A 25,189-nucleotide genomic window follows, 5' to 3' on the forward strand; every position below is an offset into this window, starting at 1 on the left:
ATGTGAAAATGATCAGACAATCTGGTTTGCTGATTTTGGGCTTGGGCAGGAATCCAGGAAGAGTCGCTCTTCAAAACTAGTTCAGTCATTTTGGGCATTGTGTAGTTGTGTGAGAAACTTCTTCCCCGGGGAACTACTGATGTGTTGGTTTGGGAAGTCCAAACCTGGGAGTGTTGATGAGAAAGCTCAGTCACCACATTTGTAGTAGTCCATGATGACACTCAACTCAGTGCACTGGGGAGCTTCATCTGACATTTTATTGAGTGACAGATGCCAGTGGAGTCAGGAAGTTTAAAACAACCACTTGTTTCCTCAATCTGGTTACAGTGTATTAGTGCGTGTGAAATACAGACTTTCTACCTGAGCGTGTCCACAGTCAGAAGTCGACCAGCCCAGCTCAGGAATGTATTCCAGCTCCTGGACAAGACGGAAAGCATGATGAGGTCTTTGGTTGAAGCTCCATCAAATCAGCATGAAGAGCATCAGTCAATGGAAGCATTTGGTAAAGTGTTAATGAATCACAAATCCCACTGTCTGTACAAGTGACATGAGCCTGAACTCCGTCACCAGGCCCAAACAACCTCACTGGCCAGTGATCTCACTCAATGTACTTGGCTCCACTGGGCTCTGTGACTGGATGGACAGGAATCTCACTCACTTCTCCATCAGGTATCGGTAACCCAAAACACTCGCAATAACAGCCACACACACAAAATGCTGAAGGAACTCAGCAGGTCAGGCAGCATCTATGGAGGGGAATAAACAGTTGGCATTTTGGGCCGAGACCCTTTATCAGGACTGGAAATGAAGGGAACAGAAGCCAGAATAAGAAAGTGGGGGGAGGGGAAGGAACACAAGCTGGCAGATGATAGTTGAGACCAGGTGAGGGAGAAGGTGGGTGACTGGGGTGGGGGATGAAGTGAGAAGCTGGGAGATGATTGCTGGAAGAGTTGAAGGTCTGAAGAAGTAATCTGATAGAAGAGGAAAGATGAAGGGAAGGAGGGGGAGAACCAGAGAAAAAAAAGAGAAGAGTAAATGGGGAGCCAGAATGTGAAATGGAAAAAGAAAGAAGGAAAAGGAGGGAGAAATAACCAGAAATTAGAGAAATTGATGTTTGTACCTTCAGGTTGGAGGCTACCCAGACAGAATATGAGGTGACTTCATCAACCTGAGAGTGGCTTCATCATGACAGATAGTGGTATCTCCCATAAGCTAGTGAGTCCAGTCTCCAACAACAATCAAATTATACCCCTCTCTGTAAGATGGACGGAAGACTGAACAGAGATGTAAACAGATCTCTTGTTCCACACTTCACACTAACTTGAAGTCTACACATTGCCTTCAATATTCATGACCTGTATCAGTGATTGAGCAGAAGGGACCAAAAGTAAGTCCCAAGCTGGCTGAAGGTGTGGAATGAAGTGAGGATGTGAATGTGAAGGGGGCTTCCTGTAACCCTCTCACTCCTAATCTCCAGGGGATACAAAGCTGGTGTGTCTGATCCTTCCTCAGAAATCAATCACCCCATCCAGCTACTGTATACTCAGTACATATGCACTGACATTGCACTAATGCCCTTCCTCAAGGAAGGAGACCAAGACTGCACCCTGTCAAGTTCAAGTTCAAGTTTAATTGTCATTCAACTACACACATGTATACAGCTAAACTAAACAGTGATTTTAGGAGTGCAGATGCAAAACACAATACAGAGAGTCACACATAGCACATATAATTACAATAGCACATACAGACACAAAAATAATATTAGCACAGTTCCTGAATGACATGGCCTGAATATTGATGGTGCAAGGGATGTTATTCTGGAGCCATGTTTCTGCAAGTACAAACACATTGCAGTTCCTCATCTCTTAGTGGGTCGACCACAGATGAAGGTAATCCAGCTTGTCCCGTGCTGGGTCATCCACAGATGAAAGCAATCCTGCTTGTCTCCCACAGAGCAAACACTGGAGAGCAGCACCGATGGGAGAGCCAACCCGCAGGGGCCAGCTCCCAACTTGGCACAGATTCCAACTCATTTGCTACTGTTCTCTCCCTCACTGTCTCCAGTCCCTTCTGCCATTGGTAACTGTAACAGCTTGAGGGACTAGCCAAGCAACCTCAGGCCATACAGCTCCCCTGCCAACAAACCAGACTTGCAGTACTTTGTATTTTCAATATCCAACAAGGTCTTGCAATCAGAAGAAAAATGTTTAAGACACACATTTGCACTGTTCACCCAACCAAGGCATAACCCTTCAGCTTGATGGTCTGAGAGTTGGCCATCACCCAGAAACATTATTCTGTTCCTGTGTCTAGAGAAGCTACCTGATCTGGTGAACACGCCAACCTGAAATCCCTGTTTTATCTCAGACTTGCAACATTTACAGTCTTTCTGTCCCATTTACTTGTTTCCATTACTGTGAGCAGGGAGGTTGTGTCCCCAAGACTGACACTCTAGGCTCACAGGGACATACTCTGAGCTAAAACTGTTGGTGGTCACTGTGCACCATGGCAGGAACTCTGATGTAAGTGACAACTTGAGAAAGAAAGAAGAACTTTATTAACTAAGCACTTAATAAACTTTAACTTTATTATTCTGCAATATTAACTTACCAAATCTTCATTTTGTAGAAATTGGAATAAAGCGACAAACAAATGCCTCTGATCCATTGACGATATCGGTATTGGGACACACCGTTGATGTGGACCCAGCCATTCTGAAGGAAGTGACCCCTGGTAAAGTGCGACACTAACAGTTTCAGTGGGTGACTTGTAGATTATCAGGGGGCTCTTCCAGTTGTGAAAACAAACTCATTTAGATAGAAATTTATGCTGGGCTCTTTGTGTAATTTATGAAGGATTTTGTGGAAATACCCTTGCCCCAGACTAGTGGGCAGAAGGCTCTGGAACCTCTGAGCAAAACCCCCTGGTTCTGCCCTGCAAGCTTTCCCTTTACATGTAGGAGACCAGGCAGCATACAGTCCCTCTAGTTCACCCAGTGTACGGACCTCTGATTGACCAGTGTGGGGTCCTCTGATTGACCAGTGCATGGAACTCTGATTCATCACTGCCAGCTGCCCAAGTAATTGGAAACAAAAGCTGGTGATATTCCCTGCCAGTCCCCATCCCCAAATCCCAAACCAAATTTTGCTTCCTTTCATTTCCATTGACCACAGTGAAACTCTCCCAATTTCAGCCAGAAGCCAGCAACACCTACTATGGTTGGCTGATGGAACCCCCTGTGCTAAGCTCAAAGGTCATGGGTGGTCAGAAGACCCTGGGATCTCAGCCCAAAGCAGTTAAACTCCTACACTAAAGCCCAGAGACTCGGATGGGACTTGGAGACTGGGGTTCAAATCTCACCCTGGCACTTTGGGAATTAAACAGTTCAGGAATATAAAGGAGAAATAGTAGGACAAGTAACAAGTATGTGGTGGTCAGCATGAGCTTGATGGGCTGAAGAGACTGTGGTGTGTGACTCTCTAAATGAAGGTGACCTCAAAACTGCTAAATTGTGTCTTGGGGGGGGGGAAGGGATTGATATCTGCTCTATCACACTCCATCCTTCCTGTGCGTGACTCCAGCCACAAAGTACTGGTGTTCAGGTGCATCTGGGACAGTGCAGGAAGTGTGAGATCTGCTGTCCCACTTTGTGGGAGTGAAGGGACTAAACAGAACTTGCTGAGGTGAGGTCTGGGCTAATTCTCTCTCTCTCCCTCTCTCTCTTTTTTTTTCTCCCCCCCCCCCCCCCCAGGAAGGGTGCCTACTGCTGGTCTGATTGTCCACAAGGACCTGTTTGCATTTCTGAGCAACAATAATGAGACTGGTCCTGGATTGAAGCTGAGCTCCATGGTGGTAACCATTATGATTGGCAACAGGAAGAACAGTTCCCTCATCCAGCCCCTGATCTTCACCTTTCCCCACAATGAGGTTAGTGCAAATCCATCCAGTCCTTCTGCTTCATGCCCTGCAGCAGGCAGTAGCAAGTAGGGACAGAGAGCTTTCTCCAGCAGGGAGTAATTTGGTGAGAGTTTGTCCAAATGATGTGGACTGGTTCACGCAGCTCAAAGTGGCTTCTGCTCAAAGGATCCAATATGACGAGGCTGGGTTCCTGTCAGGGAGTGGGTGAGATCAGCTTTCCCTGCACACACACTGTGGACACCCAATCCCACTACTGGCAGCCTGCCAAAGAGAGCCACACTAAGGAAGGTAGGACAATAGAATGAACTCCTGACCTCCCAACGCACACAAAATGCTGGAGGAACTCAGCAGGCCAGGCAGCATCTGTGGAGCAAAATGGACAGTCAACTCAGTGCCCAAATGAAGGGTCTCAGCCCAAAACATTGACTGCTCATTTCCATCCACAGATCCTGCCTCTCAATCTCAGTACCAAATTGCAGGCTCCTTTCTCTGGACCACCTCCCTATCCAGTTGAGGAAGCTTCTGGGAATTCACCTGACAGACCCCTTGGAATCCAAGGGAAATGGGAAATGAGTACATGCTCACTTGGGACACAAGATCGGCAGACTTAATGGGATATTTTACTCAGGATAAAAACAATGACTTTTATAGATTCCTCCAAATTAGACATGACCTTACATCACACAAAGAATGGAACAATCTTAAAATACAGCCATATAACTTGGAAAAATTTTGGATAGAGATCATCATGGGTAGGTCACAATCCCAGAAAATTGTATCTTGTATATGTAAAAAAATACACCTGGATACAATGGATAACACGTTAGATGTTAAACATAAGTGGGAATTGGAGGCAAACACCATAGTAGAAAAGGAAGAGTGGGAGAGGTCTTGGGAGTCATGGCATAAATGCTTGAATACTCCTAATTGGAGGGAATTTGCTTGGAAAATAAGTATGAGGTACTTTAAAACCCTGTTTGTAATATTATTATACGCAGAAAAAAAAAGCAGACTTTGCTGGAGAGGATGTGGCCTAGTGGGAGATTTTGCACATATATTCTGGGACTGTCCCAAATTAAAGGAATTTTGGTACAAGGTCACTGAGGAAATAAGAAGGATTTTAGACATAAGTATACCCTTTGAACCTAGTCATTTAATTTTAGGCAACCTCCTGCAATCTGCAATAGAGAAGAATAAACTATATATGTTAAGAGTTTTGATTCTGATTGCCCATAAAATGATAACTGTTAATTGGCTTAAATCTCACCTACCTGCTTTGGAACAATGGATACAGAGACTGAAAGAACTGAACTGTATGGAGAATATACTGCCAGTTTACAGCTGAAAATGGATTCCCACTTGGAAAGATGGAACTCTGTTATAGTATACCCGGCACAGTAAAGGGCCCATACAGGGGCCTGGAAAAATGTGGGATGAGTTGATTAACTGAGGACTGTGATTTTATTTAAAATTGATGTAAATCTACATTGAGGGGTGATGTAAAGTATGTAGATCATGTGTATGTTTGTGTATATATGTAATTGTAGGTATGTGCTTTTTATTTCTTCTTTCTCTTGCTCCTACTCTCTTCCACCCCTGGTATTGTTAATTTAGGCACAGTGAATTGTGGACCGATAGCCGATGCTTGTTTGTAGCTATGTGTTTGTTTAATAAAGTAAAAAAAATAAAGTTTAAAAAAACACCACCGTCCTCACAGGATACCAAATAATGGGAATCATTGTTAATGGGTTTACTTCACTTCCTACAGGAAAACAAGGATGATTTTATAATAACCTGTGTCTACTGGGATCCCACTTCATCATCAAAAAATTTCTGGTCTCCTGAGGGCTGTGAGCTGGTGGAATACAACAGCACACATACCGTCTGCAAAGCCCATCACCTATCCAGCTTTGCCGTCCTAATGGCTCTAAAGGTAGGAATGTGGGACCTCAGCCAGCTGAGCTGATCAGTGGAGGCAGAAGCAGGGAGCACTGGTGATGGTCAGGTAGGGAACAACAGTGTCGGTCGGTGGAGGTGCAGGCAGTGTCGGTAATGGTCATGGAGTTACAGGCAGCAACACTAGTGATGGTCATTTGAGGTACAAGCAGCGAGCATTGATGATGTGGGAACACAAGATGATGCTCAGTGACTGTGGAGTGAGAGCAGAGAGGGGAAAGAGTGTGAGTGAGAAAATAAAACAGAAATGGTCAAATAAAGTTCAAATGGTCACATAATGGTTCATTGTTTCCTTGACAATAGCGGTGAGATCAGGCATGTCTCCTGTCCCAACCTTAGATCAGTCCCGTCACTCAATGGTGTATCATCTGTAGGACTGGAATACAACCAGTTTGATCAAATCAGGTTGAAAGAGTGCAGAGAAGGTTTACAAGGATGTTGCCGGGACTTGAGAAACTGAGTTACAGAGAAAGGTTGAATAGGTTAGGACTTTATTCCTTGGAGCGTAGGTGAATGAGGGGTGATTTGATAGAGGTGTATAAAATTATGATGGGTATAGATAGAGTGAATGCAAGCAGGCTTTTTCCACTGAGGCCAGGATAAAAAAAACAGAGGTCATGGGTTAAGGGTGAAGGGGGAAAAGTTTAAAGGGAACTTTAGGTGGGGCTTCTTCACGCAGAGAGTGGTGGGAGTGTGGAATGAGCTGCCAGATGAAATGGTAAATGCGGGCTCACTTTTGACATTTAAGAAAAACTTGGACAGGTATATGGATGAGATGGCCCAGGTGCATGTCAGTGGGAGATGGCACAAAAATGGTTCGGCACAGCTCAGAAGGGCCAAAAGGCCTGTTCCTGTGCTGTAATGTTCTATGGTTCTAGTTGTCCTGTACCTGAGGGAGAACTCACCTGGTTCAAATAGATAAAGATCCAGTCAGATATTCATAAGCTGTCAGGAAGTGAAGTTTAATGTCCATGAATTCCTTTCGGGTGGGTTCATTCCACAGACAATGTGAACCAGATTCAAAAACCTGTTTTACCTGATAGCATCAAAGGCCACAGCAGTGTGGCTGTTAGGGGTCAGCCACCAGACTAAGAAGCAATTTCTTCCTTTAAGGAGAATGAATCAGGGGTTATTTACATCAACTGTTCCAGTCCTGCTCCTTTGAGTGACTTCCAGGACCTTTGGACTTAGAATATAGAACATAGAACAGTATAGGCCCTTCGGCCCACAATAATTTACCTACCTTTTAACCAAATCTAAGATCAATATAACCCTTCCCTCTCACATAGACTCCAATTGTCTTTCATCCATGTGCCTGTCTTAATGTATATGTTAATGTAGAGGTAGATACATTCTTAATATATCACCATCCCTGGAAGTGCATTCCATTCACCCACAACTTTCTATGTAGAAAACCTACCTCTGATATCCCTGCTGTACTTCCCTCCAATCACCTTAAGCCCTCATTTATTTGTAATTTCCACCCTAGGAATAAGCCTCTGGCTATCCACTTGATTTATGCCACTTAATATTTTGTATACCTCTATTGTCACCTTTCACCCTCCTTTGCTCCAAAGGAAAAGCTCTGGCTCACTCATCCTATCCTCATAGGACATGCTCTTTTATCCAGGCAACATCCTGGTAAATTCTTCCTTACACCCTCTCTAAAGCTTCCACATCCTTCTTAGAATAAGGCAAACAGAACTGAACATAATATTCCAAATGTGGTCTAACTGGGGTTTTATAGAGGTGCAACATTACCTCATGGCTCTTGAACTCAATCCCCCAACTTATGAAGACCAACACACCAGACGCCTTTTTAAAGGCAGCTTCAAGGTCATAAAAAGATATGAAGAAGGTAGAGACAGCCAAGACCCTGTTAGTTGATATGCTTTAAGTATTTTCCTACCAGTACTTGTGTTGTCAGGCAAAACATCTGAATGTGATTGTTAAATGACCCAAGGTCACTGTTGGTCCTGTTTGTCCCTACAGGATCTTCCTGAGGTTTTCGAGGTGGAACTCATCACGTACATTGGGTTAAGCATCTCATTACTGTGTCTGTTTCTGGCAATCATTACATTTTATACCTGCCAATCCCTGAAGGACACACGGTGTGCCATCCACCGGCACCTCTGCCTCTCCTTGTTCATGGCTGATTTCATCTTCCTTGTGGGAATTTCACAAACAAGCAACAAGGTAAGGAGATTTATCCAATATGTCAGCACACTAAAGGCACCCAGTATAATGAGTGAAATTCCAGGAAATTATCCCCAGCTATAACACACAAAGTGTTATAGTGATGGCTTTGGGATCACCTCTACTTCTAAAGCACGTTCCATGATGGCACTAATATCACACTCTCCAATGCCTGATTGTCACTCTGAGATCTCCAGAAGCAGCATGTGTGTCCATTGCTCAAAGGGGAGCTTAGTAGCAAGCTTTCACACAGAGAGTGCTGAGTGCACACACACACAGCCACACTCTTAAAAGGAGCTATTTTTTATCGAGCCATATCCCTACGAATCAGATGGGCTGAAGAGTCTATCTCTGTGCTGTAGGAACCTATGACTCCACAACTGACTCTAGCACATTGTCTGCATTTGGTCAGAGTGCCCTAAGACCTGGTCATTCTGTGTGGTCCCCAGTCACCTTTGGAGTGACAAAAGCAGCTGCATCTCCACAACATCAAAAGCCATCAGCTGCCAAATGTCAGGCTCAGCCACAATTTTGGCCAGTTCCCAACTAAAGTCCAGTGCCAGACCAAGAGAGAGATGTTGTGTCACAATGACCACTTTCCATCAGGAGAGTTCATGAAAATTCCATCTATCCCCAGACAGAGCAAGTTCAACACCAATGGAGTTGTCCCCATCCATGATCAGCAATACCTCAGCCTTATGAAAGCCTTGTGGTCCTTCTTGTGTGTAGTTTAACTGATGCGTTCTTACAGTAGAGTAATAACTATGTACAAAAATGCTTTGCTGGCTGTGTGAGGTTTTGGGATGCCCTGACTTGTGAAGGGCATGGTACTGGTATGAAGCTGCAGTTCACTGGTGCACTGACAGTAACTATTCTCCAGATCTTGTGTGGACTTATTGCTGTGTTGCTCCACTACCTCTTCCTGGCCGTATTCGTCTGGATGCTCTTGGAAGGTGTGCAGCTCTATCTGCTGGTGCAAGTGGTCTTTCAGACCAAGACTCCCCTGGCGAGATACATGCACTGGGCCGGCTATGGACTTCCATGTACGATCGTGGCCATTTCTGCAGTGGCCAACCACAAAGGATATGGCACCCCAACAGCGTGAGTTTGTTCTACTAACTCTTGTGAACAGCCTTTGGCTCTGTCATTACTGCTGTTGCTGCTCTCCATCACATAACCTATGAGGAACATTTTGTGGCTGTGGGCCTGTACCCAGTGGAGTTTAGAAAAATGTGGGGGGTGGGAGGAATCTCATAGAAATCTTGAAAGGCTGAGATAGAGTGGACGAGGTGTTTCCTATGGAGAGCACAACTTCAGAACAGAAGGATATCCAGACAGTTGTGGCAACCAAGTGTTACGTACCCCGTAACTGGGTCACTTATCAGCAAAGATAGAGAGGTCCGTTGAAGTCTGATGGTACTATTTTTAAAAGTCTTTATTTATAAAGGGGCACAAAAATAAGATTAATACAAACATTCAGATAATATACGTCGTCAATACTCAATCTAAAAGCGCGGGTATAGTAATAATCATCAATAAGAAATAGCTCTATCGTTTGTCTAGGGGATAATATATTGTCTGATGGAAATATAAAAGTCACTCAGTTCCTGCAGGCTTCAGCCTTTGGGGACCGCTGGGTTTTCACTTGTTGGAGGGAGAGAGATTTGTGAGAAAAGAAATTTGCCCGGGTCTTTTGATGAGGCCAATCCATTGAGTCGGGGGAGTTGGTTCCCCGTTGTTAGTTCAAGAAAATCGTTTCTGTGGTACCCGCCACCGGTTCCCAGGCAAGGGAACCGAACGCACGTTGCTTCCTTCAAATGGCTTCCCGCTATTACAGGATCGCTAGCGTTTCTTCTGGTGCATCTGAGGGGCCGTCTCTACAGCCCCTCTTTTATCTTGACTTGCAGGGTAGTAGATGTCAATCAGGTTGGGGGTGATGCAATCTCTCTCTCAACCAGCCCACTTTGCCCGAGGGCTTGCACGTAGCCTAGTCCCCAATCCACAAATGTGTCTCCAAGAGACAATGGCCAATGTCGCGTCATTTTGCATCGCCGGGGAAACGAGGCATCCGGCACGTCTCTCTCCCATTTCCTGGGTCCACTGACCCACACCCCCCCCCAATGTTCTTGCGATTCTCACAAAGGAGGGGGCTGCGGGCATAACACAAGTCATTGGGTATATTTTAAGCAGGTTCTTAATTAGTAAGGGTGTGAAAGATTATGGGGAGAACGGGTAGAGAGGGAAAAATTTCAGCTGTGATTGAACAATGGAGCAGACTTGATGGACCGATTAGCCTAAGTCTGCTCCTATGTCATATGGTCTTATAGTTACATGGTTCATCGCCTGCCTCATGGGGTGTTGGCTCTTCATTGCATGGATGTTGTCCACATGGAAGTCTGGACCTGCCCACCTCAGTCAGTACCTCTCCAGTATTTCACTGACCATTCCAGTCTCAGCCAGGACACACTCAAGGAGGGGATGACAGAGGTCGCGATGGGAGTGCCTGATGTAATAACCATCTGAATCTTCAATTCCAGGTGCTGGCTCTCACCAAAGCATTACTTCACCTGTAGCTTCTTTGTGCCCGCCATCTTTATCTGCATCGTAAGTTTGATCAGAGCTTGCGACTCCCAGTACCCTCAGCCAGAGGGCACCTGGTGATCCTTGACAGAGGGCAGGGGTGTAGGAGTGGTAGGTTAGCTGGATGGAGCTGGAGGGGGCAAATAGGAGGAGGGAGTAAGAGGGAAAGGAATTAGTGAAGGGCGGGAGAGAAGATGTCGAGAGAGAGCAGGTGAAAAGGAGTTAAAAAAGGGGGTGGACAGTAGTCAGTGAGAGGGGAGGGTGATGTGTGGAGGGAGATTGGTGGGAGGTGAAGGAGTTGGAGGGTGGTAGATCGGGGGGAGTGTGGTTGGCGGGAGGGTTTTGATTGGGGAGGGAGAGTGCTTGGTAGTAGGTGGGTGGTGGGTGATGAGGGAGATGGAGGATGGTAGGAGGCAGGGGATGGGGGGGCAGGGTATTACATCCCCTCACTGACCACCCACCCAGTACTGATAGGTCACACTGACACAGAAGGAGAATGTAGAATGAACAGGATCCCAGCAGCTAAAAAACCAACTCCACCACCAGAGGAGAGGAGGTGGTGACAATATCAAGCCAGTGGGGAGGGTCACCCCTCCCAGTAAAGACCAATAGTGGTCTGTGGTCTGGTGAGTGGGTCACCCCACAGAGCCAGATGGAGACCGAGGGTGATTTAAGCCGCTGCTTTGGGGTATCTCAGATTACAATTTAGTTTTCACTTTAATTGCAGGTTAACTTTTACATCCTTTTCAAAACATTGATGAAGTTATCACACGTGATCTCTGACCAGAGTCATCTGAACAAGAACAGGTGAGTTAACCGGATCCCATCCAGCCGATTTCACCCCCTTCTGCTCGGTTTTCCACAAACTGAAACTTCCAGGGTCTTCCCAAGCCTACAGCCGTACATCTATGCACCAATGGGAACAGAGAACAGGATGATTGGGATCTAGCTGTGAAGTGCTCCCAGTGACAATCCTCATTGTAACAGAGGCTTGGTTTGCAGGGTTGGCTGCTACCAATCCTTCAGGTCCATGCTGTATCCATCATTATCTGTGTGTGCAGTTCAGATTCATCTGTGCAAGGAACAGCTGTACTGTCAGATAAGCCAGACTGGTCCTCCTGACCTCTCAGCTGAAGATAATACTGAGCTGGAGAGGAGCAGGGGCACACTCCCTGGCCTTTATTTACCCCCTGCTCCTGTATCTCCACAGAAACAAGCATTATATCTGTTATCCATGCTCTGTATAAACACATCTCCTCACTCTGTGTGTGTACGCATGCATGCTCACGTACAAGAGTTAGTTTGGGGGAGCGATTGTATGAACGTGCATGTGTGTGCACGCAAGCATCAGTGTGAGGGTGTAACTATGCACGTGAGTGTGAGTGAATGTGTGTGTGCAAGCATGGGTGAGTGTGCAGAAATGACTATGTGACCGCTTGTGTGTGTGTAACTGTGTGTATTTGTGCATGGGTGAGCATGCAGAAGTGTCTGCATACATAAGGTGATCTGTTGCCAACATTGAGATGGCCATCTTCTTTGATGCCTCTAAATCATGGCCTTCCCTTGTGTATCTCCAAGTGTGAGGGTTCAGAGGAGAGCATGCCACACGCACTGAAGTCTCGTGCAGGTCAGTGATGCGATTGTGGGCAGGTGTGCATCACACCAGCTTACAAATAGCTGAAGTAAGCCCCACCCCACAGCTCCAGAAGTCAGCCAGAATCCTGGAACAACTGTCGGGTTGACAATCGCAGTGTAACTTGGGCACTCACCAGTCCGTCAACACTTCACTTCAGATTAACTTCATTACAGATGGGAAATAATTCAATAAATCTCTATTCATTCACAGAGTGTTTACGCTGACTGCAATTGGTCAGTTGGTGATCCTGGGCTGTACCTGGATATCTGGAGGGTTCTTCATCCAAAATGCAACTGTTCCAATGATGTACGTCTTCACCATCTTAAACAGTTTCCAGGGGATGTTCATCTACATCATGCACTGTCTGATGCGCAAGAAGGTTTGGTCTTAATTTCTTCATTTAACTCTCACATTGTTGTATTCAAACCGTGAGGAACCTTCAGCGATTGGCTCCTCTCCTGAGGTGCAGAATTGTCTCAAAAGGAGGTTGTCATTGGAAGATTGCTCCTGATTCGGATCCCTCAGATCCACCTGCTGAACTGGTCTTTCTGGTCTAGGTCCATTCTTCCCCAACAACCCTGCATCCCCCAGTATTTCACATACCCCTCTCCTCTCGAGGCTTGAGGTAACCATGGAGCTGTAGACACATAGCTATCATCGGCAGATTTTCTGTAGAATCTGGGTCGAAGGGCTTGACCATAAGGCCATAAGACATAGGTGCAGAATTAGGTCAATTGGCCTATCAAGTCTATTCTGCTATTCAATCATGACTAATTTATTAACCCTCTCAACCCCATTCTCCTTCCATCTCCCACAATTGTTGTCACCCTGACTAATCAAGTACTTATCAACCTCCACTTTAAATATACCCAATGACACAGCCATCTGGTGGCAATGAGTTTTACATGGACATTACACTGGCCAAAGAAATTACTCCTCATCTCTGTTCTAAGTAGACATCCCTCTATTCTGAGGCTGAGGCCTTTGGTTCTAGACTCACCACTATAAGAAACATCCTCTCTACATCCACTCTATCTTTCAATATTCAATAGGTTTCAATGCGATCCTCCCTCATTCTTCTAAACTCCAGTTATTACAGGCCTAGAGCCATCAAACACTCCTTATACATTAACCATTTCATTCGCTGAATCGTTCTAGTGAACCTCCTCTGGACCCTCCCAAATGGCAACACATCTTTTCATAGATAAGGGGCCTGATGCACCATCAATAACTCACGCTGAGACTTAGGAAGTGAGATATCGGCTTTTATTGACTGGAAGAATAAACAGCACTACATCCTGGGGAAAATGAGGGAGAGCAGCAGCCCACAGTCGCTTTTATACAGGGGTCTGTGGGAGGAGCCACAGGAGCAGTCAGCAGGGTCTGTGGGAGGAGCCACAGGAGCAGTCAGACAGGTATATCTAGTTCACCACATTCACCCCCCCTTTGTTTAAAAAAAAATCCCCAAGTATATTTACAGGTTAAGTCTATCAGGTGGTCGAATCGCTCGCTGCGATCTACGTAGCTCCGGCTGCAATTGCACAGGTGCTGGAGGTGGTGATGGCACAGGTGCCGGAGGTGGTGTTTGCACCGGAGGCGGAGAGTGGGTTGGTTCTGTCCCAACTGGAGGTGTCAGGGATCCCTCGCGTGTGAGCGAGGTCCCTGGAATAGACGCGTACGAGATGCCCGGTACATGAGCGTCGTGAGGAGTCTGGGTGTGGTACGGTGTGTGCGGTGTCACCTCGGGTACAGGGTGCATAGTTACCGTGGAATGCTCGGGGTAGTGGTCTGCTGCTCCGGCGGGCGCCAGGTCGCGGACAGAGACCGTGTCCTCCCGCCCATCAGGCAAGACCACGTAGGCATACTGGGGATTAGCATGCAGGAGGTGAACCCTCTCGACCAGCGGTGAGTACTTATTACTCCTCGCATGTTTACGTAGCAGCACTGGCCCCGGGGACGTCAGCCAAACTGGTAGGGTGGTCCCAGTGACAGACTTCCTGGGAAAAGAGAATAGGCGTTCGTGAGGGGTGGCATTAGTGGACGTACACAACAGGGAGCGGATAGAGTGGAGTGCCTCAGGGAGGACCTCCTGCCATCGGGAGACCGGCAACCCTTTTGACTTAAGGGCTAAAAATGTGGCCTTCCACACTGTGGCATTCTCCCTCTCCACCTGGCCATTCCCCCGGGGATTATAACTCGTGGTGCGACTAGTAGCAATGCCCCTAGCCAGCAGGAACCGGCGCAACTCGTCACTCATAAAGGAGGACCCTCTATCACTGTGGACATAGCAGGGATATCCGAACAGAGTGAAGAGCTGGCGCAGGGCTTTTATGACCGACGCGGTAGTAGTGTCGGGGCAGGGAACGGCAAAGGGGAATCGTGAGTACACGTCAATAATACTGAGAAAATAGACATTGCGGTCGGTGGAGGGAAGGGGGCCCTTAAAGTCAACACTCAGTCGCTCAAAAGGGCGGGTGGCCTTGACAAGCTGCGCAGTGTCAGGACGGTAGAAGTGCGGTTTGCACTCAGCGCAGATCTGGCAGTCCCTGGTCATCGTCCTGATGTCCTCCAGGGAGTACGGCAGGTTCCGGGCTTTAATGAAATGGTAAAATCGGGTGACCCCCGGATGGCAAAGTTGGGCATGAAGGGCATACAGCTGGTCGAGCTGGGCACTAGCACACGTTCCCCGGGATAGGGCATTAGAGGGTTCATTGAGCCTGCCAGGCCGGTACAGGATATCATAATTGTAGGTGGAGAGTTCTATTCTCCATCGCAAAATTTTATCATTTTTGATTTTGCCCCGCTGTTGGTTGCTGAACATGAACGCAACCGAGCGCTGGTCGGTCAGCAAGGTGAACCTTTTGCCGGCGAGATAGTGCCTCCAGTGCCTAATAGCTTCCACTATGGCCTGGGCTTCTTTCTCCACCGCGGAGTGCCGAAGTTCAGAGCCTTGAAGGGTACGAGAAAAAAACGCCACTGATCTGCCTTCCTGATTGAGGGTAGCAGCCAGCGCGACGTCAGAGGCGTCACTCTCTACTTGGAAGGGAATGGTCTCGCCCACCGCATGCATCGTTGCTTTGGCAATGTCCCCTTTAATGCAGCTGAAGGCCAGTCAATAAAATTGATGCACCGTCAATAACTCACGCTGAGACTTAGGAAGTGAGATATCGGCTTTTATTGACTGGAAGAATAAACAGCACTACATCCTGGGGAAAATGAGGGAGAGCAGCAGTCCACAGTCGCCTTTATACAGGGGTCTGTGGGAGGAGCCACAGGAGCAGTCAGCAGGGTCTGTGGGAGGAGCCACAGGAGCAGTCAGACAGGTATATCTAGTTCACCACAGGGCCCAAAATTGCTCAAAATATTCCAAGTGTGGTCTGAAGAATGCCTTATAAAGCCTCAACATTACATCCTTGCTTTTATATTTGAGCCCTCTCAAAATAACTGCTAACATTGCATTTGCCTTCCTCACCACCGACTCAATCTGTAAGTTAACCTTAGAGAATCCTGCATGAGGGCTCACAAGTCCCTTTGCACCTCAGAATTTTGTATTTTCTCCCCATTTAGAAAATAGTCCACCCCTTTATGTCACAAGGGGGCATTGGGAGCAGACCCAAATGCAAGATACATTCACTATAGTAGTCTGAACAAGACTATGTTTATTAAGAATACTAGGGAAGCCAAGAAGCGAGAACAACGTCTCAACCTGGGACGTGAACATAGAATAACAAACCAGAAAACCTGGACTAGGAGTTGGGACTTGGACTTGACTGAGAACTCAGGTCTTGGCAGGGACTAAGTACCTGGGTCTTGACTTGGCTCTTGACTTAGAACGCAGGCTTGACTTGACCAGGAACTCGGGCTTAAGCTCAGACTCAGACATGACTAGACTTGGACTCTTCTTGGACACAGGGCTGACTCAACCACCTTGGACACAGGACACAGGGCCGGCTCAACCTCCTTGGACACAGAACACAGAGCAGGGACTCTTCTTGGACACAGGATACAGAGCCAACCTAGAGTCCATGATACTCAGTAGGTCCGATAATGGTCCAGACTTACTGCACTGGCTGAGGTCACGTGTTTCTCGTAACGAGCTTCTTGGTGTGGGTTTCTGATGCCGAGCTTCCTGGAATGAGTTTCTGATGCCAAGCTTCTTGGTATGGGATTCTGACGGGGACAGTCCAGCAAAGGAATGGCTGGACCCCTGAACTATTTATGTTGCAAGCCCGAAACGAGGATCTGCTGCCTCAATCAAGACGCCCAATGGAACAAAGGGAAAAAGGAATAACTGAAGTACAGAATCCACGGACCAGACGGTGAACCGGAATGCGGACTTCACAGACCACACTGTGACATTTTATTCCTAATGCCGAAGTGCATTCCTTCTTTGTATCATTCACAAACAGCCACAAAGCCATCAATTCCATCATCCAAATCACTGACATACAGTATTACATGAAAAGAACCAGTCCCAATTCCAACCCCTACAAACACCACTAGTCACTAGCATCCAACCAGAATTATTCCCACTCTATGCCTCTTGCCAGTCAGCCAATCCTCTATCCATGCTAGCTTATTTTCCTAAATACCATGTCTTGTGAAGCAGCCTCATAGGCAGTACCTTGACAAAGGCTTTATGAAAATCCAAGAAAACATCATCCACTGACTCTCCTTTGTCTATCCTGCTTGTTACTACCTCAAAGAACTCTAACAGATATGTCAGCCAAGATTTTCCCTTAATAAAACCTTGGTGACTTTGGCCCATTTTATCATGTGCCTCCAAGTACTCTGAAACCTCATCATTAATGGACTATAACATCCTCCCAACCACTGAAGTCAGGATAACTGGCGTATAATTTCCTTTCTTCTACCACCCTATCTTCTTAAAGAGTGGAGTGACATTTGCGATTTTCCAGTCCTCTAGAACCATTCCAGAAACTAGTGATCCTTGAAAGATCATTACTTATACCTCCACAATCACTTAAGCTACCTCTTTCAGATCCCTGTGGTGTAGACCATCTCGTCCAGATGACTTACTTACGTTCTGACCTTTCAGCTTCCCAAGGATCCTGTCATTAATAATGGCAACTACACTCACTTCTGGCCCCTGACACTGTCACATTTCTGGCAAACTTTTAGTGTCTTCCACAGTGAAAACTGAGACAAAATTAATATTAAGTTTATCTGTGATTTCTTGCCCCCTGCTACTACCTTTCTAGTGTCATTTTTAATCTTTTTTCTCCTTTATGGCTTTTTAGTTGCCTTCTGTTGGTTTTTAAAGCTCCGCAACCCTCTGACCTTCCATGAAGTTTTGCTATATTATCTGCTCTTTCTTTTCTTTTCATGCAGTCTTTGATTTCCCTTGTGATCCGCAGTTACTCCAACCATCGCTGCTCTTCCACCATCCCTGTGAGTTACCCTTTCCAGTCATCTTTGACCAGCTCCTTTCTCATTCCATTTACTCCACTGTAATGCTAATGTTCTATCACATTTTGATCGCTGTCTCTTAAGGGTTCCTTTACCTTAAACTACCTAATTAAATCTGTTTCATTACACAACACCTAATCCAGAATTGCATTTTCCCTAGTTGGCTCTACTACAAGCTGCTCTAAAAAGCCATCTTGGAGGCATTCTAGAAATTCCTTCTCTTGGGATTCAGCACGAACCTAATCTACCTACATATCGAAAAGTTCCACGGCAATTGTAGCATTACTCTTTTTACATTCCCTTTGTATCTCCCATTATAATTTGTATGCTAGCTAGTGTTACTGGCTACTGTAACTCCCATTAGGATATTTTTACCATTGTAGCTTCTTAAATCTACCCACAAGGATTCTACATCTTCTTATCCTGTGTCACCGCTTTCTAAGGATTTGATTTCATTATCTACTAATAGATCCACCCCACCCCCTCAGACTACCTGCTTGTCCTTTCAATACAATGTGTATCCTTGGATGTTAAGCTCCCAACTATGATCTTCTTTCAACACACACAAAATGCTGGAGGAACTCAGCAGGCCAGGCAGCATCAATGGAAAAAGTACAGCTGATGTTTCGGGCTGAGACCCTTCAGCAGGACTGGAGAAAAAAAGATGTGGAGTGGATTTAAAAGCTGGGAGAGAGGAGAGAGAAGCACAAGGCGATAGGTGAAACCGGGAGGGGGACGGATGAAGTAAAGAGCTGGGAGGTTGATAGGTGAAAGAGATACAGGGCTAGAGAAAGGGAAGTCCAATAGGAGAGAACAGAAGGCCATGGAAGAAAGAAAAGTGGGAGGAACACCAGAGGGAGGTGATGGGCAAGTAAGGAGATAAGATGAGAGAGGGAAGAAGGGATGGGCATTAAAGGAGGGGCATTACCAGAAGTTCAAGAAATTGATATTCATGCCATCAGGTTGGAGGCTACCCAAACAGAATATAAGGTGTTGTTCCTCCAACCTGATTGTAGCCTCATCGTGACAGTAGGGGAGGCCAGGGATTGACATATGGGAATGGGAATGAGAAGTGGAATTAAAATAGGTGGCCATTGGGAGATCCCGCTTCTTCTTGCAGTCAGAGCATAGGCTCCGCAAAATGGTCTCCCAATCTATGTCAGTTCTCACTAATATATAAGAGGCCACACCGAGAGCACCGAACGCAATATATGACCCCAACAGACTCACAGGTGCAGTGTCGACTCACCTGTAAGGACTGTTTGGGACCCTGAATGATAGTGAGGGAGGAAGTGTACAGACAGCTGTAGCACTTGTCCCTTTTCTTTCTTTCATAGCTTTTTGTTCCTTCCTATCAGACTCCCCCTTCTCCAGCCCTGTATCTCTTTCACCTATCAACTTCCTAGTACTTTACTTCATCCCTCCCCCTCCTGGTTTCACCTATCACCTTGTTTTTCTCTCTCCCCTCCTCCACCTTTTCAATCCACTACTCATCTTTTTTTCTCCAGTACTGTCAAACAGTCTCAGCCCAAAATGTCGACTGTACTTTTTTCATAGATGCTGCCAAGCCTGCTGAGTTCCTCCAGCATTTTGTGTCAGTTATTATGATCTTTTTTGACCCACATCATACTAGATCATCTACTTTATTCTGTACACTACTTTCAGATTCAGAATCTGAATTCCCACCTCAGGCCAGTGTAAAACAGTCTCTTGACAAAATGAATGACGTAATAAACAGGCATTAAATCGTACATCCTGATGCCTTCCGTATCATTTTGGTGGATTTTAACTGGAAAAAGCCGCTAAATAATTATTACCCACAAATCACCTGAGGTACCAGAGGACCCAACACATTGGACCACTGTTATACCACCATCAAGAACACTTACTGTGCTATCCCACACTCACACTTCAGGAAGTCTGATCACCTGGCTGTACTTCTACTCCTGAGTATGGGCAGAGACTGAGGACTGCAGTATCAGATTCAGATTCAGATTCAGTTTCTTGTCATTTAGAAACCACAAACACAATTCAGTTAAAAAATGAGACAACGTTCCTCCAGAATGATATCACAAAAGCAAATGACAAAACAGACTACACCAGAAAATCCACATAACATTTGGCAATCCCCAATCCAGAGTCCGGAGAGGCTGCTGCGTATTAATATTGTGCTACCGTCTTAGCGCGTTCCCCGGAAAGGAGCTCCAAATCTACCAGACAAACAAGACCAAAAACTAAAGCTACAAGACCTGCACAAAACCACATAGTTACAACATATAGTTATAACAGTGCAAACAATAGCATAATTGATAAAAAAACAGATCATGGGCACAGTAAAAATAGTCCAAAGATGTTAAAGGACTATAAGTTCAAAAGAAAATGCTGAGAACCAAGAAGGCATGGACAAGGGAGGTGTAGGAGCACTTACAGGACTGCTTTGAGTCAGTGGATTGGACTGTCTTCTGGGATGCATCTTCGACTCTGAACGAGTATGCCACAGTTGTCACTGACTTCATTAACACCTGTGTGGATCAGTGTGTGCGTACAAGAACATACTGTACACGCCCAGATCAAAAGCTATGGATGATCCAGATTCATAGCCTGCTGAGGGCATTCAAGTCTAGCGACCCAGGTCCGTACAAGAAAACAGGTATGACTTGAAAAGGGCCGTCTCAAGAGCAAAGGAACAACTTGAATGAGGTTGGAGGCGAAATCAGATGCATGTCAACCTTGGCAGGATTTGCAGGCCATTACTTCCTACAAAGTGAAAGCGAACATCATGAATGGCAGTAATGCTTCATTCCCAGATGAGCTGAATGCCTTTTATGCTCACTTTGAAAGAGACTAAAACTACAGCTATGAGGATCCCTGCAGCACCCAGTGACCCTGTGACCTCTGTTTCAGAGGCTGACATTAGGCTGTCTTTCAAGAAAGTAAACCCTTACAAAGCAACAGGCCCCATTGGAGTATCTGATAGGGCTCTGAAAACCTGTGCCAACCAACAGGCAAGAGTGTTCTAAGACATTTTCAATCTCTCATTACTAATCAGAAGTTCCCACCTGCTTCAAAAGGACAACAATCATGCCGGTGCCCAAGAAGAGTAGAGTGAGCTGCCTCAACAACTATTGTGCAATAGCACTCACATCTATGATGATGAAGTGCTCTGAGAGGTTGGTTATGGCTACAATTAACTCCTGTCTCAGCAAGGACCTGAACCCAGCGCATTTTGCCTATCACCACAATAAGTTGATGGCAGGTGCAATCTCATTGGCTCTTCATGCGGCTTTAGATCACCTGGACAATACAAGTACCTATGTTTATTGACTACAACTCAGTGTTTAACACAATCATTCCTACAGTTCTGATCAAAAAGATCCAGAACTTTTCTCCCTCTGTACCTCTCTCTGCGGCTTCCTACCCAACAGACCACAATCTGCGCGGATCAGAACTAACATCTCCACATCGCTGACAATCGACACAGGCACACCTCAAGGATGTGTGCTTAGCTCACTGCTCTACTCTCTCTACACCCATGACTGTGTGGCTAGGCACAGCTCAAATGACGTCTATAAATTTGCTGATGATACAACAATTGTTGGCAGAATTTCAGATGGTGACGAGAGGGCATACAGGAGCGAGATATATCAGCTAGTTGAGTGGTGTCACAGCAACAAATTTACTCTAAACGTCAGTAAGACCAAGGAACTGATGGTGGACTTCAGAAAGGGTAAAAATGAGGAAACACACACCAGTCCTCATAGAAGGGTAGGAAATGGAAAGAGTGAGCATCTTCAAATTCCTGGTTGTCAATATCCCTGAGGATATATCCTGGAACATATTGTTGCAGCTACAAAGAAGGCATGACAGTGGTATTGTTTCATTAGATTTGGTATATCACCAAAGACACTGAGAAATTTCTGCAGATGTACCATGAAGAGCATTCTAACTGGTTGTATCAACATCTAGAATGGGGTGAGGGGTGGGGGGAAACTACTGCACAGGACAAAACAAGCTGCAGAGAGATGTTAACTTAGCTTCACCATGGGTACTAGGCGCCACAGTGTCCAGGACATCAAGGAGCAATGCCTCAAAAAGGTGGCATCCATCATTAAGGACCCCCATCACCCAGGACATGCCTTGTTTCATTGCTACCTTCAGGAAGGAGGTACAGAACCATATAACAATATAACAATTACAGCACGGAAATAGGCCATCTCAGCCCTTCTAGTCCATGCCGAACGCTTACTCTCACCTAGTCCCACCGACCTGCACTCAGCCCATAACCCTCCATTCCTTTCCTGTCCATATACTTAACCAATTTTACTTTAAATGACAATACTGAACCTGCCTCTACCACTTCTACTGGAAGCTCGTTCTACACAGCTACCATTCTCTGAGTAAAGAAATTCCCCCTCATGTTATCCCTAAATATTTGCCCCCTAACTCTCAACTCATGTCCTCTTGTTTGAATCTCCCCTACTCTCAATGGAAAAAGCCTATCCACGTCAACTCTATCTATCCCCCTCATAATTTTAAATACCTCTATCAAGTCCCCCCTCAACCTTCTACGCTCCAAAGAATAAATACCTAACTTGTTCAACCTTTCTCTGTAACTTAGGTGCTGAAACCCAGGTAACATTCTAATGAATCTTCTCTGTACTCTTTCTATTTTGTTGACATCTTTCCTATAAGAATCTTGAAGGCATGCATTTAATGTCAGGAATGGCTTCTTCCCCTCTGCCATCCAATGGACATTGAACTTGTGAACATTAAATATATATATTTACTGTAATTCATGTTTTTTCTATGATTATGTATTGCATTGCCCAGCCGCCACAAAGACAACAATTTTCGCAACATATGCTGATGTTATTAAACCTGAATCTGATTCTGATTCTGAACCCTGGCCCCTGCAGCAGTTCCTCAGCTACACAATCATCCCCCAAATCATTCTATCCTTACCCTCACTGGCACATGGCACAGGCTGATATTCGGAGATTACTACCCTGGAGGTCCTGCTTTTCAGCTTTCTGCCTAACTCCCTAAGTTCTCTCTTCAGGAGTTCCTGCCTTTTCCTATCTATGTTTTCCTACCATGACTTCCAGCTGCTCTCTTTTTATTACTTATTTATTTGGTGATGCAGCACAGAACAAACACTTCTGGGCTTTCGAGCCACGCCACCCAACAAACCCACCAATTTAACCCTAACCTAATCACAGGACAATTTACAATGACCAATTAACCTACCAACCGGTGCATCTTTGGACTGTGAGAGGAAACCAGAGTACCCGGAGGAAGCCCACATGCACACAGGAAGAACGTACAAATTTTCTTTCAGAGGATGCCAGAATTCAACAGTGAACTCTGATACTCCGAGCTGCAATAGCGTTGTGCTACCATAGCGGCCACTGCTTCACTTTCCCCCTTTAGAGTGCTGTGGACCCGATCTGAGACTTATTTGACCTAGTACCTGGGAGTGTTTCTTTCATGTCCACAGAATTTGCTGTCTATTATGGAATCCCCTATCACAACTGCACTCCACTTCCACCTCCCCCCCAACTTCCATTCTGAGCCATAGAGCCAGACTCAGTGCCAGAGACCCAGTAGCACTGGCTTGTCTCCCCTTAGCCTCTGACACTCCAGGGAGAACAACCCAAGTTTGTATGACCTTACCCTCCTCAAGCTCCTTTGTCACCTCCTCAGAAATCTTGATCAAGTCTATGAGGCCTGTTAAACAATTGAAATATCCCTATAATTACCAAGCTGATAATTTACAAAATCTACTCCCTTTTTGACATTTGGATTCAAAGTCTATGCCGCTCAGTCTGTGTGTTTGCAGTACTCACACCGGGTTCTTGCCTGGGCTTGATAGCCAAATTTTGTTTAAACTGCAAACATTGTTTGTCTTTGACTTTCACAGGTGAGGGACTTCTATCAGAGTAAATTCAAAAAGTGCTTCAGTAGGCCGTTTATATGGTCTCCAGTCTCCACCACCTCCTCCAGCTCAAATCAGGTAAAAACTTCTTAACTCCTCGCCACATCCCTGCAATGACAGTCCATGTACTACACCAGTATACATTCCCTACAATCCAACAGATTTGTCCAACTCTTTCATGTAATCAAGCCAGTAACAGGATGGAATTAAACACCTGGCTTGGCAGTGAGATAGCAGCCTCTCTGAAAGTAAGTCCTTCATCACAATCACACACTGCCCACACAAGGTTAGTCAGGATCGCAGCATTGCTTGTTGCTTTATTCCTCAGTCAGACTTCACATGAAACCAGTCACCATGGCTCACAGGCTGTGTACAAATATAAACTCAACAGTGAGGACACAGTGCAATGAAGAACATAGAACATTATAGCACAATGCAGGCCCTTCAGCCCATGATGTTGGGCAAAGGGTAGTTGAACAAGCTGATGTGCCTTCTTTTGGCTCAGGAAGTAAATCATGACCAAGGTCAACATCCATTCCACAGTAACCCTCCGATATCAAAATTCAAAGTGAACTTATTATGAAAAGTACGTACGTCGCCATATAACAGCAGTTCTAGATTTGGTGTTGTGTAATGAACCAGACTTGATGACGAGTTTAAGGTAAAGGAACACTTTAGGGGATCATAATATGATAGAACTCACCTTGCAGTTTTTGAGGGAGAAGATAAAGTCAGATGTATTAGCAATACAGCGGAGTAAAGAACATTACACAGACATGAGAGCAGAGCTAGCCAAATTTAATTGGAAGGGGACACAAGCAGAAATGATGACAGAACAGCAACAGTTGAAGTTTCTGGATGCAATTCAGTAGGTGCAGTACAGATACGTCCCAAGAAAGAAGAGGTATTCTAAAGGGAGGATGATACAAATGTGGCTCACAAGGGAAGTTAAAAAAGGCATAAAAGCAAAAAAGAGGGCACATAAATAGCAAATATTAATGGGAAGTTAGAGGATTGGGAAGCTTTTAAAAACCAACAAAAGGCATTGAAAAAGCCACATAAGAAGAGAAAAGATAAAATATGAAGGTAAGATAGCCAATCATGTAAAACAGGATACAAAAAGTTTTTTCAGATATATAAAAAGTTTTGAGAAAAAAGATGGAAGTGTATATCAGACTGCTGGAAAATGACACTGGACAACAGGTAATGAGAGACAAAGAACTGGTGGGTGAATTTAATAAGCACTGAGGAAGACACTAGCAGTAGGCCAGAAATTTGAGAGTATCAAGGAGGGCAGAAATGAGTGAAGTTGTTATTACTAGGCAGATGATGCTTGGGAAGCTGGAAGTTCTAATGGTAAATAAATCACCCAGACTAAATGAATTACAGTCTAGGTTTCTGAAAGTGCTAGCTATAGAGATTGTGAAGACATTAGTGAGGATCCTTCAAGAATCACTAGATTCTAAAATGGTTGCGGGAGACTGGAAAATGTCACTCCACTCTTTAAGAAGGGAAAGAGGCAGAAAGGAAATTAT

General features: G+C 45.4%; 1 protein-coding gene across 3 annotated transcripts in view; it reads left to right on the plus strand.

Annotated features, from left to right (window-relative positions):
• The window catches only part of LOC140740073 (adhesion G protein-coupled receptor E4-like), a 68,346-nt gene that overhangs the window by 37,449 nt on the left and 5,708 nt on the right, over positions 1–25,189 (plus strand). For 2 of the 3 annotated variants that reach the window (XM_073068938.1, XM_073068939.1), the window contains 10 exons: positions 328–502; positions 2,632–2,736; positions 3,755–3,930; positions 5,690–5,854; positions 7,870–8,073; positions 8,954–9,174; positions 10,611–10,677; positions 11,381–11,460; positions 12,500–12,668; positions 23,640–23,732. In XM_073068938.1, coding sequence (XP_072925039.1) covers positions 328–502; positions 2,632–2,736; positions 3,755–3,930; positions 5,690–5,854; positions 7,870–8,073; positions 8,954–9,174; positions 10,611–10,677; positions 11,381–11,460; positions 12,500–12,668; positions 23,640–23,732 — 1,455 coding nt within the window. The remainder of the gene's footprint in view (positions 1–327; positions 503–2,631; positions 2,737–3,754; positions 3,931–5,689; positions 5,855–7,869; positions 8,074–8,953; positions 9,175–10,610; positions 10,678–11,380; positions 11,461–12,499; positions 12,669–23,639; positions 23,733–25,189) is intronic. The other variant, XM_073068940.1, reaches the window with a different exon arrangement.

Source organism: Hemitrygon akajei, chromosome 16, assembly GCF_048418815.1.
Source record: "Hemitrygon akajei chromosome 16, sHemAka1.3, whole genome shotgun sequence".
NCBI lineage: Eukaryota > Metazoa > Chordata > Chondrichthyes > Myliobatiformes > Dasyatidae > Hemitrygon > Hemitrygon akajei.